Source organism: Caretta caretta, chromosome 22 (genome assembly GCF_965140235.1).
Source record: "Caretta caretta isolate rCarCar2 chromosome 22, rCarCar1.hap1, whole genome shotgun sequence".
Taxonomy (NCBI): Eukaryota; Metazoa; Chordata; order Testudines; family Cheloniidae; genus Caretta; species Caretta caretta.
Window position 1 is genome coordinate 11,381,189 of NC_134227.1, and position 13,621 is coordinate 11,394,809.

The following is a 13,621-nucleotide window of genomic DNA, read 5'->3' on the forward strand; positions in this document are numbered from 1 at the left end:
CATCAATGCAGTTCTCTTAAAGTAACCCAGCCTCAGGCCTTCACCCAGACACCCAAGTCAAATACGATGAGGATTACTGAAAATCTTATTCATCATATAAAAAAGTTCTACCAATCCTAAAGGATTGGACACATTACCTCCCAGGTTAATGAATATTCTAGATCTTACCCAAATATATGCTTACAGCCAATTCTTACTAACTACTTACTTACTTACTTACTAACTAGACTAAAATTTATTTAAAAAGGAGAGAGAGAGTATTGGTTAAAAGATCAGTATACATACAGACTTGAGTACAATCTTGAGATTCAGATTCATGGCAGAGATGGAGAGCTTTGTAGATGCAAAGAGTTATTTCCAAAATAGTTCATAGGTTATAGTCCAGTGTTTATATTCAGAGTGGTCCAGAGTCCAGGATCTCAGTCCTTGTGGCTTAGACTTCCCCTGCATGAAGCCTCAAGCAGATCTGAGATCACAGGATCAGGACCCAAGCTATTACTTTTATACAGTTTCAGGCTCTCTTGTGACAGCTCAGAGTCCTTCATGAACAATAGGCACTCATGGGAAATTTGAAGTGGACCCATTTCCTAAGCATCGCAGGTAATTATTAACATAAGGCAATTGCCTGTTTTTCCACCATTCACAGATGGGAGATGAATACAGCATATTCAAAAGGGAGATGAATACAGCATATCCTATGTTTACAGTTAATTTAAATGTTAAGATGTCCTTTTGATCTCTGAAGTAACAGAATACAGCATAGACAGGGACTGTTTGATTACATTGTTGACCACTACCATATATATGTAAATAAAGAAAAACACAAACATTATCTCTCCATATGTCTTTAAGGGTTGAATTTAAGTTATTTATCCTGCAGGATGCTTAACGCTTTCCAGTCATGCGTCACAATTGGATATGTCCTTAATTACACATTTCCACCAGCCAGGCAACATCACACATTTTTATGGCTTGCTTATTATAGCCATATTTGGAGGACACTGCTTATGAAGGGCTTTAAAAAAAATTCCTGCTGTAAGAAAATTGGAGAGTAACTCCTGACCCCTGGTGAGCTCTCACTCAAGTAAGCAATCAAAGGAGCAACTAAAAATAATCAGCCAAATCATTATTATTAGCAGCATGACAGTAGCACCCAGATTGTCCAGCTAAGATTGTGACCAGTCGTGCCGGTGCTGTACATACACCTAATAAAAGAGACTGTAAGCTCTTCAGGGCAGGTACTAAGTAGACAAGATGAAGGTGGGTGGGGAAACTGAGGCAGACAGGTGGCGTGACTTACCTAAGTTCATGCAGTGGCAGATGGCCTACTGAATTCCAATTCAGTGCCCTAACTGCTGGACCACGCTGAATATCAGTAGAAGAGAGAGTTGAAAGGTTAAGCAAAACTGCAAGAAATTACACAGGAATACTTCAAAACTATTTGCTTAAGTCAGGGACTTGACCTGCTGGAGGTGGCAGGATGCGTCTCCTGTTAAGATCAGACTTGCACAGACAATCAGCATACTGCCGTGATCAATCCATTCATTTAGGTTTAATGCCAGGCCAATCACTGCAGTGTCCAAGTGACTAAACAGCACTAGTGAGGACATGTTGCAGCCAGAACATGAACGTATCTAGGGTGAAATTCACCCCTGAGCAGAGGGCCAGCACAACGCCCATGTACCACTTACATCCTCAAAACAGGGCTTAAGTGGGATTTAGAAAATACAGAGGGGCGAATTTTACCCTTAGCAAACACATTCATAACAGCACCCTTAAGTGTGGCCTTTACATTGACACAGCACCTTTCCTTCAAAGATCTCAAAGAATTTTGCAAATAAAGGCAAGGTCTCATTATCCTCATTTTACAGATAGGGAAACAGGCAAGGACTGACGAAGTGACTTACTCAAGTCACACAGCAAATTGATGGCAGAGAACCCAGGCCTCCTGAGTCCACATCCCCTGATTTAAATGCCATAGAACTCCACCTCTGGGAACTATTACAAAGTAGGGTCTTGTCATTTAAACAATAAACAGCAGAAAACCAAATGTAACTGAACAGATTCAAATCAAATAAGAACATCTACATTGCACAGAGACACTAAATTCACTCAATTAGTTTACCCTGCTCCCTCTTGAAAGGTGTGGCTGTGCACAGGACATAAAGGGCTAAAGGAAGCGTGGAAGAATGAGGTTAATCGGGGTCTGTTTGGAAAGGGACTTGGATTGCTTGAGTTGATTCAGTAAGCAGCACGCAGTAGAACATGTCACTGGTAACTGAGCGAATGAAACACCTCTGGAGACAGAAAAGCATATGCTAAATTCAGTCTTGGCTTCCTAGGGTATGTCTACACTGCAATTAAACACCCGCAGCTGCCCCATGTCAGCTGAATTGGACTCAGGCTCCCCTCCCCAAGTCCCAGAGCCCGGGTTTGAACATCTCCACCGCAGTTAAATACCCCCATAGTCCAGCCCTGCAAGCCTGAGACAGTTGGCACAGGCCAGCCATGTTGACTTGAGCTCCACTCAAAAACCTGGAAATGTTTTCCAGATGGCAAAAGGCAAACAAAGGGGGAATTATATATATATAGGCCATATCCTCAGTAGGTGTATCTCCATTGTAGGCAATGGACCTGGCTGATTTACACCTAGCTCCCATGTTAAAAAATTTTAAAAAGTGTTTTAAACAAAGTAAACAAAACTGACATAAAAATGAACTATTAAACACCACCGCCCTGTTTCAGACTCAAATGTGTCTAGCTCTTAAAACAAGGTTCTCCCTTTAACATAAATAGTGTTTTTAAAGAGCAGCGCCTTTGGCCAACTATTCCTCAAGCAGCTTTTTCATCCAGGGTTTGCATTAACTTTGCAAAAAAGGTCAACCTGAAAGATTTTTATTTATTTAAAACATAAGCTCCCTAAAGGGATTCTTTTTTTGTTTGTCTTTTCCTTTAAATTTATTAATTTCAGCTCAATCAACTAAGAGGTTACATAACAGTTGTTTATAATTATTGTCACGTCAACCCTGAAACTGATCACTATAGCTCCAACGTTACATAAAGGCATTTTTTGTTAAACTGTGGGAAAGATGAAGTCTGAACTTGGAGGGGATTTTTTTTTCTTCCTTTTTTAAAGTTCTGTTGTCTATTATGCAGTGCTTCAGACTCTTCTTTCTGCGGGATTTTATTCTACAGTTCATGGGTCTGTTTTCATGTAAATACACACTAACAATAATATAAAGAAAAGGAGTACTTGTGGCACCTTAGAGACTAACCAATTTATTTGAGCATGAGCTTTTGTGAGCTACAGCTCACTTCATAAAGTGATGAAGTGAGCTGTAGCTCATGAAAGCTCATGCTCAAATAAATTGGTTAGTCTCTAAGGTGCCACAAGTACTACTTTTCTTTTTGCGAATACAGACTAACACGGCTGTTACTCTGAAACCTAACAATAATATAGTTTCCATCTCTCTCTCTCTCATGCCTCTCTATTCAATGCAGAACATAGGGTCTTCATCACTGCCTTCCATCTTTGCTGGGCTCCTGCTGCAGTCTTAGGTTCTTCCCATGTAATTCTGATAGCTTTCTATTCTGCTTCTATTGTGCGTTTCCATGTTATCTTGGTCCACCTTATTGCCGCTTCTTCTGGGGTTTCCAGTCCAATATCTAATGTAGTTTCCATGAAGCCCTTTAAAAACTGAAGTTCAAGATCGCTCAGATGAAAACAAGTTCGAGAAGCTACTAGCATTAAGGCCCCAATTCAGCAAAGCACGCAAACACAAGATAACAGTGTGTTGCTGAATAAGGATGATTTGAAGCACGTGGTTAAATGCTTTGATGAACTGGGGCTGCAGTGGCTGCTCCTGGTCCTTTGAAGCCAGTGTCAGTGTTACCCATTGCCTTCAACGTGCAGGATCAAGCTTTTAAAAGGGGGTCATTTTATGCTGTCATGGGAAAAGCACTAAAGTTGGAGGTGGAAAATGTGATCCTTTTTGGAAAAAAAAAAAAGGTGTTTCCATTTTTTGTCAAAATTTCATTTTCATCAGAATGTTTCAGGAAACTAGTAGTGATTTGACCATGAAAGCAAGACCCGTCTCCTCTATCATCCATGCTCTATTTCACATGACATTTGTTCTCAGCTGGGAGTTTCTTTTCCCTGGGGAATAACATCCACCAACCCTTCCATTGCATTCTATGTCTATCACCTTGGCAGCAGACCCACAGCCATCAGCCCTTGGACATAGTCTTAATCATATCTCCTAGAACAGGGCACTGTCTCTTCAAGGCTGGAACGCACTGAAGTCATTAATACACTGACCCAACAAATACTGAGGGTCATATAACTAACCTTGGTATGAGCCAGTGCTGCCCCCACTGATTCTGCACTGAGAAGTTATTCACAATGGGCTCTGTGGTCACAGGTTGGATTTCCTGAGCAATTGCTGGAACTATGTGGCAGAGCCTGGATGAAGAAAGGTCAAAGAAGAGAAGTTCCTAAGTACCACCCGCTGGCCAGCTTTCCTGCAGGAGGAGCAATTCCTATCCTGAGGTTACAAATAAGTGTAGACGCTCAAGCCCTAGGTTAGCAAACTCAGGGTCTGCTAACTCGAGGTTTACTAACCCTAGGCTCACATTATAGTGTAGAGACACCCTAAGACAGAGTACAACTGCCAAGGCAAGGTCTTTAATATAGAAAAAGTTTCACATCAAATTAAAATGCATGTTTAGCATATTTGTATTGCAAAAGTCCGCTTGCCTGCACACTCAAGTGACCTCTTTGGACCCTGAGATCTATCAAGGGAACACACACTATTGGTCTTTTCTCATCTCAGCAGATGTTCACACTGAGACTCATATATTGGAATGTTGGTTTTCGATTTGTGCCAGTTCATTCAGAATCACTGCTCCTTTCCCATTTCAGTCTGAATGTCTTCCCAGGGACTTTCTAAGGTTCCTATTTTCAGGACAGTATGACCAGAAGAGTGTAAAGGCCTCCATCTCAAATCATGAATCTGTCCAAAACACTTTTACCAGAACCCTGCCGTTCCCCAAACAAAATCCATTATGATTCCCACACCATACACCAGTCACGAGGCAAAGTTTTCAAAGGGGAAAGTAAGAGCACAAAATACGTAAAACTCAAGCTGTCCTAACCCACCCCTCCAAAGCTCATCATGGATGCTTACCCTGTACTCTGGAATCTCATTGGCTTTTCCATTTGGTTTTCTAATCCCAAGTTCAGATGCTGAACACAGCAAGGATTGGACTGCTAGCATGCTCATATTTGGCAGTCACATCAGACCATAGCAGGAATGGCAAATATGCAGGTGGCTGGGTAGAGTTTTAAACATTTCAGTCAAGCTATTCCAGAAGTCAAGTGCCTTGACACTGGTTCCCTAGCCATGTGGAGAGCCAAGTGTTCTAGCACAGCCAGGGCCGTGTGGACTTGTCAAAGCAGGCCTAATTTAATTGTAAGGGGTGACAGAGATGGCATAGCTTAAGCCCCCTTCCTCTGAGCTTGTGCCATGGTCAAATTGAAGCTCGTAGCTGCAATTGCAAAGACTCCATCGAATGACATTTTAAATATTGTTCTTTTCAGAACAGGCCTGTTTCCAGTGATGTTCCACCAGGAAAACCGCATTAGGAAGGAAGCCTTCCCTGTGCCTTTTTTCTTCCCCCTCCAGAACACATGGCAAAAGAATAGCAAGGATCATACACACATGTATGAAAGTCAAATGATGTCAGGTACTTCTTTATAATACTCCTTACTCAGGCAGTCTCTGCGGTCACTCATTAATACTCACTTCGTTTAAAGCTACCTTCCTTCTGAACAGGATGTTGAAAACAGTAGTTTTGCACCCTATTTAACTACTTCAGACCAAAGTCAGCCCTAATATAAAAGGCTGAAATCCCACTGAGAGTTGCACCTGCTTACAGCCGAGCTGAATCGAGTCTGTTGTCCGTACTCTTAGGCGTACGTAAAGTAACGACACAAAGCAAGTATATACTCCATAAAACATTAATATTTTAATGAAAAATCTTAGCTTCATGTTTCTATCCAAAGACACTCAAAACTAGTTTTTCCTCCTCCTGCCCCCCCTAATTTTGATCTATAAGGGAACCAGTTTGGAGATTTTTATTTTTTTTGTATTTTAAAACATTTTTTTTAAAGATTAAACAATCAGGCTAGCAAAAAAGTACCCAATACATACTTTTCTTATATCAAACAAGCTAGTATTTCAGTACAATGTAACTATACAGAATATATACATTACACATATGATCACAAAGCAAACACTACAGGCTCAGAACAGATTTGAAAAAACATGATATTCACATTGATTACAAGAACTCTAAAAATGATTGTAACGTTGAAACGGCACTTAGTTTACAAAAAAGTCACAAAAATATATATAGCCACCAAGAACTATGGTTCCTGAAAAATACTAATAGCCAGATAGTATTATATAAAATGTGAAGTGTATTTAAACATCGTATACATTAAAAACAAAACCAAAAAACATTTCTGTTAAGTCAATAAACATGCCAAGTAATCTAGCGGTGACCAGCGTCAACAAGAGAAGCTGTACTGTGTATGAGATGACGACTGGATATACGGCTGGTGACTGGAGACTGGCACAGTTAAAAGGGTTGCACTGTTACTAAAACACACAAAGAAGCCCAATGATAATTTAATTCACATTTTCCCTCCAGCTTTACCCTCCCCCCGCTCAAGGATTCCATCAAAGGCCAGTGCCCAGAGAGTCAAGGCACTGAAACAGCAGGGCAAGGAAGCCACTGAGGACTTTCTTGTAGGCAGGGCTATAGTCAGAATATCAAAAGCATGCATCAGCTAAACAAAATGGTCAAAAATCTCCTCTGGGGACTTTATCAACCCTCAGGAAGACTGTGGTGTCCATACAGGAGGGCAGCCCCAGAAACTGATTTATTTTTATTTTTATTTTTTAGTGCAACCAGATCTGTCGGCGAGCCCTGTAGGATACTGAATGACTGTTGTAGCATGCACCAAGTTAACAAAAACCCAGAGCGTTAACAATTACTGTTGTATTTTTTAAAAAGTTCACGTTTTACGGTTTATTCCCTCTGAATATTTTGCACCAACTATGTTCTGCTGGTGACCTCTGATGTGGTTGAGGCACAGTCCGACCCTATATTTGATGGTGAGACCAGTACTTTTTTCTGCCCACAATGAACTAGGAACAGAAGGTGCTCCCTACATCTGCATATTACCTATGCCAGCCAATCCAGGCAGCGTGCACAAAGCCTCTACCCCTCCAAATTGCATATAAAATGCTACAGGGTATGCCCTGAAAACAGGATGGCAAAATTCTCATGCGCTGAAGTCTTTGGACTGGAGGGGAAAACCAGCAACCAAGAAATGACGGAAGCCCACATATAAAAACTTAAAGCCATATCTTAAAAACAATAAAATTTTATACCATAAGGTACCTAGGGACCATAGTTTTATAAAATATATTTTACTGCATTGGCAGCTATTACTTTTTTTAAAAGTTTAAGTTCACACCTTTCAGCCTCGTGAAAACCAGAACCATTTTCAAAGATCTAGTCAACTAAACTCTCAGTATGAGAGACTTGACCACAGTACTTGCTAGCCTGACAACTGAACTCAAATTGTAGTGAGAAAGACAAACTAATAAGGGACACAAAAATTTTAACCTGTGATAATAAAACTATGTTGCAGAAAACTGACATTCCAATTAGTACTGGGGGAAGTTTAATCTCTTCAATGCGAATGTATCCCCATCGCTGGGGAGCTGTGTGCACAAGCATCAAAAGGAAACTATTACTTGGCCAAATCGGCCAGCGCACAGCTGAAGCAACTGCTCCTCCTCCTTCCCCTCTCTGTGGGGGAGAGGGGAGCCAGAGGTGACCCTCTCCCCTCCGCCTTGAGGCACTGTCCAACATGTAGGGAATGCAGATCCATGTCCCTGAATCTTGCTCCCTGCCATATAGCAGAACCATCCATGGTCTGTGGTAGTCGGGGCCCTCTTCTAGAGTAAGTAGGTGGGGGAAGGAAGGATTTTCCACTTAATGCACTGATCGTCCTCTGTACACCAGAAGATTATGCAAAAGGAAAATGCACTCAAACCACTTTCTGAATACTTTTGGAGAACACCTGTCAATTCAACAGTTGCTGCCAGGGGTACTACAGCCTCAGTAAACCGAATCTCCTCTATTTGAAAGAAATTCTGAACAACTTACTTTTTAACCAAAATATAACTTAATTCCTTGTATCTATTTTTAGAAAAAGCAGTCCAGGAATCAAACCCCTCTGATAACATCTTTTAAAGAAGTTATGTTTCAGGTTTAATCCCCAGTGTAATCTAAGGCTTGCTGCTTTCAGTTTACTTAGACATTTATCTCACTTTAGAACCTGGATATCCAGCAATAGAGCTTGATGTAAAATGTTAGAACATTTTAAATCTCTCCTTTGAGGGACATTAGTACTCCCAAGAACTGAGCACTTCCAGAAAGACACGGAAAAGAGAAATGAAAGAAGATTTACATTTCATTTGGACTCCTCTCTATGGAGAAGGGATACATATATTAACAGGAAACAATTACAAATACCAACCAAAGAACAGATTAGAGCTACAATACAGTCCTTGTAGCTACCAAGTTTTAATGTGTTCTCCACAGCATTTCAGACAGCAGTTAACCATCCTACAAAATTTTAAGTCATCTAAAAATCAGTTATTCTAGGTGTGTGTATTCTGCATTTGCACATCTCATGATCAGTGAATTATGTGTTACGACAGATCTTGTCCTGGGTGAAAACCATCTTTTTTTGGCAGAAGGAATAAGTCCATCCATGTGTGATGTGTTAATTCATTGTGCATTATACACAGTGGGCCAGCTGTGAAGTACGAGTTTGTGTGTGTACCTAAGTGCTTTTTAACTTATGACTGACTAAAAATTGTCATGTACAAGGAAGACTTATGCTTCTGTAACAGAGAAAGAGGATCATGAATTAGAGTTTAGTACCAGATCCTACTTTTATCCTGAACTACTGGGGGGCGAGGGAAGAAATATTTAACAGGCACTGTCCAGACTCACTGGATTCTTAATTATAGAAATCAGAAGTGGAAGAGGACTGGTCCTCTGATCCAGTCCCTTCAATGGATACTGGCCTATTTCATAGTACAGTATCTTGAATAAAAATTTGTTCTGCTCCAAGCCCTTTACAAAAGACCAAGATAGACATATAAGATGAATTGTAGCTGTGACATTTTCTGCAGATGAGACAGGGGGGAAAAGGTAGCTTCAGTAATTTGGAAAAAACTGGGAATCTTATTAATTTTTTTTTTTAACATAAACACAGGGTAGGGAAAACTTATTTAAAGAAACACTAGAAATGTGTAAGTATGTTATCATTGAAGCCTTTTAAAATATTACCAATGTGCAACAAGCTTTACACTGATTTGCTATCAGCAGATATTTCATAGTTCTACAGATACATTAGAACTGCGGAAGTCATTGCACACTAATCAGTCTTGCCATTTGAGCTCTGCATCTCCTCTCCCTCCCTTTTTTAAAAACATTTCTCTATTTTTCTCTTTCATAGAATCATAGAATATCAGGGTTGGAAGGGACCTCAGGAGGTCATCTAGTCCAACCCCCTGCTCAAAGCATGACCAATCCCCAATTTTTGCCCCAGATCCCTAAATGGCCCCCTCAAGGATTGAACTCCTTTCAATCCAATGTGTGCATGACAGAGGGACTCATACCCATGGTATGAGTTTACCACGTAGATCTAAAACCAAGGGAGTCTGACACATGCCCTTGGAATACTAAGGTCAGGTAATACTTAAACTCTCAGCATGCTGTGGGTTGTGGAACACAGCTGTTTATGTATCAAAGAGAGTTAATTTCATCAGCAGCCAAAGAATTTATACAATCCCTCCTTTAAATTTTTAAGCTTTACTATAGCCCAAACTGCCTGCAACAAAATGAGAATCACTGCTCTGAAAATCCCATACCCAAAATTTACAGCCATTTCTAAATCTGGAAAAAATGAAATTGCAAATCTTTCACTTTATTGCTTGCTTGAGCTGTGTACGTAGCTGGAGTAACAGCCTTTAATAAACTAACTTGGCAAAGGTTTAAAATGTTTTGGAACAGGAACAATTTAACATTGTTATATAGGGTTTTTATAAACAACCCCCTGTTGGGTTAGAAACTTGGCCTCTAAAAAGAATAAATTGGTTGTTTTGTCCAAAACAGACTAATAAAAACCCCAGAAAGTATACATGCATATGTATAAGCACAAAAGTGTGCAATAATGCACAAAAGAAGAACAACTTGTTTTTTCCTTTCTGTAAACTCTCTCTAGCCAGCTTTTGGAGATTAGTGATATGTATGATAGGGGAAAGTGAGTAGGACTGCAAGCAGTCTGGCCAAGGTTTAAGAATTTTAGTCTGGGACACGTTTTCTTTTTTTTAAAGGTGGTTTCCTTTACAGAAAGATACAGTGATGACAGATTTGTCAGGCTTGCATGGATTTATACTTTCCTTGACTGTATGCCTCGCCCCATATAAGCAAATCAGGATAGGTTATTTGAATGAGCGGAGTGGAATATCAGAAGTGGGAGGACCTGGCATGGCATCATCACTCAATTTGTCAGAACTGATTCAGAGATTTTTTTGTAAAGAGACATTTTTTAAAAGGACAGTACTGTTATATTTCAGAAATGCTTACGATTTCCAAAAAAAAGGGTTATAGTAAGCAGTTTGAAAAACAGTAAGGACAAAGACAGGACATGCCATATTTTAAGCAGAGGATTAACACATCTACTTAAAGTTAGTCAAAACTCTGCTCATTAATTAACTTGCGAGCATGCATGCTTGTACTGGTCATTTTAAAAGTGTCTTCTGATTCTCTCCCTTTACCAGAGGGTCTGCAGAAGCATTAGAAATTTAATGAGCTGTTCTAATTGTGGAAGAAGGAAGTTGAAGTGATTTCAGTCGATTGCTTCTTCTTTAGAAGTGCATCACAGCTTCTATGATGCTCTGACAGGACCTTATTGTGCATTCAGTCTTAAACATTTTCACAGAACTGATCATTCAGTCATGAAAAATAATGTAACGTCTGTTGCAGTTTTCTGTTTGAAGTGTAGCTTACAAAGTAAAAAGGGAAATCTCCCTCCTTTTGTTTAAAAAAATTAAATTAAAATGTACAGGACCAAACACAGGCACTTTCCAAAGAACAAAAATGAAACCAAACCATGAATTATTCAATAGTAATAGAGGACAGCTCTGATTTCGGGGGGTCATCACTGGTTGCCTCGGCACTGGCATTAGTCTTTGGCTGCTCCGGCATGTCTTCCTCTTTTTCTGCCAACCCACCCAAAGACCCCAAGGGGAAAGTGCTTTCGCAATTCTGAGTCGACGAGACCTGTGAAATGACAGGCATGTGGACAGAGGAGTTGCTTTCAAACCCATGCTCTCCTAGCTCATATTGCCCGAGGGTCTCTTCCTGCTCCTGGTTTAAGTAGTCCGGGACTAGGAAATCACTAGAAGAGGGGCAAAGGACAGAAGAGAATGTTAACCTTTCAAAGAAACATCAGATACAGCTATGCTAACTACTGCATTGCGCAGGGAATAAAGAAACTATTATCACAGCTAGGGCTACAATCTTCACACTAATATGCTTCACTAAGTGTTATAACTCAGTTTTTATTTACATGTTTGGAGAAGCTATACCTGGGATATCAAATTTTCATGGTTTATGCAACCATATTTCCTCAGGGGTAGCTTCGTATCTGGGTTTGAGCCCCTTGAGGAGGATGGGAGTTGATGTTAGTATCGCCACCTGGTGCGGAATGCTTCCATGCCAAAAAAGGGAGTGCTGGAGTTTTGTTTTTTTAAGAACAAACTAAATTTAGTGCAGGTAAATTCAGGTCTATTCAACCTCTGTAGAGGAGGCAGGGACTATCAGAGAATCAAACACAACTTTCCTCTCAAAGGGGAGGGGTCCAAAGTCAAAGGGAATTAAAAAGGATACAGGAAGCAAAAGAGACAGGGCTGAGGCACGGGGACAAAGGTATAACAAAAGCATGTTAGTGCAGGACCCAGCGCACAGACCTGCAGACGACAACCACTGCTCCAACAGGTCAAGGTAAAGAAGTTGGACTGTTAGCTCTCTATCCACAGAGCAGATGGAGCACAGGCAGCAGCAATGAAAGCCGAGCCTCAAGTTGCCCCGCCAACGTGCCTCAACAATGACACAGGACTATTCGAGATGACTGAGGGTAGTTCAATTTCAATAGCCCATTCCATCCTTGGCCTCTCTGCTAAACTATCAATAAGGATGCCAACTGTAATGTTTTTTGTGATGCTGACACCTATCCTATTACAGTAGAACCTGCCTTAGCGATCACCCCTGGAGAGAGACCGCCTGTCATGAGTGACTACTTGCAGAGGCCATGGAACACCACCACCATCTGGTCTGCAAACTTTAAAGAGACCACTTCTTACAAGCGACCACTTTTGCTAACTCCCATGAGTGGTCACTCTTGGCAGGTTTCCCTGTACTAAGAAGTGGACTGAATTTCATTTCCTCCCGAGCCACCCAGTCCTGGCTCTTTTGTCACAATAACTATACAGCTTATTCTCAGAAACTGGGGTCTGAACTTGCTCAGAGGAAAGGTCTCACATACTCTACCAATATTTCCTGATTTACTCTGTGCGAGCATGATACAAAGTCAACTTTTTTGCAAATATCCAGCACCAGACATATTCATAACTAAAACCAGTATAGGCACTCTTTGGTTTTTCCATGTAGTCCATTCAAAAGGGAGCAGTTTCCTGGAACAATGATATGAGATTCAGTGACCCTTTTCTTTCTGCAGAAAAGGATGAACTTTTCCAGATCTAGGGGAAATCCAAATCGGGGAATAATTGGAAAATGCACTATGCTAACATGTTAATCTGTATTTTCAAAAATCAAATAAGGCCCAGGAAATCACTAAAAGGAGTGTGTTTTAATGTATTCAACAACAAAAAAAGAGTGCTTACCACAGCAACCGCATCATCTCGTGGTATATTCATGCTACCTCTGGCACAAGTGGTACCCTCAATGAACTGCACACACCAGAAGGTACTGAACTTTGTACTTTTAAACTATATTTTCAGGGAAAGACAGCTGACAAGCAAACATTTCCTGATTTATGTTCTTTTGGAATTCTTTATACAAGTGGTGTAGAACTAACCACCAAACAAAATGTTGAAACCTTTCATAAGACAAAAAAAATATGACATCTAGAAAACACCTGACAGATTATTGCTAGGGAATTTTAGTTGCTATGATGCAAAGAATAAACTTACAACAGGTTTACTTCATACTTTTTAAAACAAACAGCCTACTTACATGTACACATCTGCATTACCATGAATGAAGGAACTTTTGTTTTATTTTTTAAAACCTAACTTGTTCTCAGAAGATTAAATATTTAACAGTAATGAAGTCTCCCTCTCTCTAGAGTTCCCCTCATTCACTTTCATTTACTTATCCCTCTATTTAAAAATCTCTTGTTTATAAACACTTATCCCATATTAGTGTGATATTACTGTGCTACTTT

At 40.2% G+C, this 13,621-nt stretch overlaps 1 protein-coding gene across 6 annotated transcripts in view; it reads right to left on the bottom strand.

Moving 5' to 3' along the window:
• Positions 1 to 13,621, bottom strand: part of ZBTB44 (zinc finger and BTB domain containing 44) — a 154,208-nt gene that overhangs the window by 93,880 nt on the left and 46,707 nt on the right. For 2 of the 6 annotated variants that reach the window (XM_048827567.2, XM_048827568.2), the window contains exon 6: positions 6,006 to 11,554. The exons of 3 other annotated variants lie outside the window; for them this stretch is intronic. In XM_048827567.2, the coding sequence (XP_048683524.1) occupies positions 11,272 to 11,554 (283 nt within the window). In that variant the 3' untranslated portion in view covers positions 6,006 to 11,271. Of the gene's footprint in view, positions 1 to 6,005; positions 11,555 to 13,621 lie in introns of those variants that run through there. One more of the 6 variants, XM_048827569.2, reaches the window with a different exon arrangement.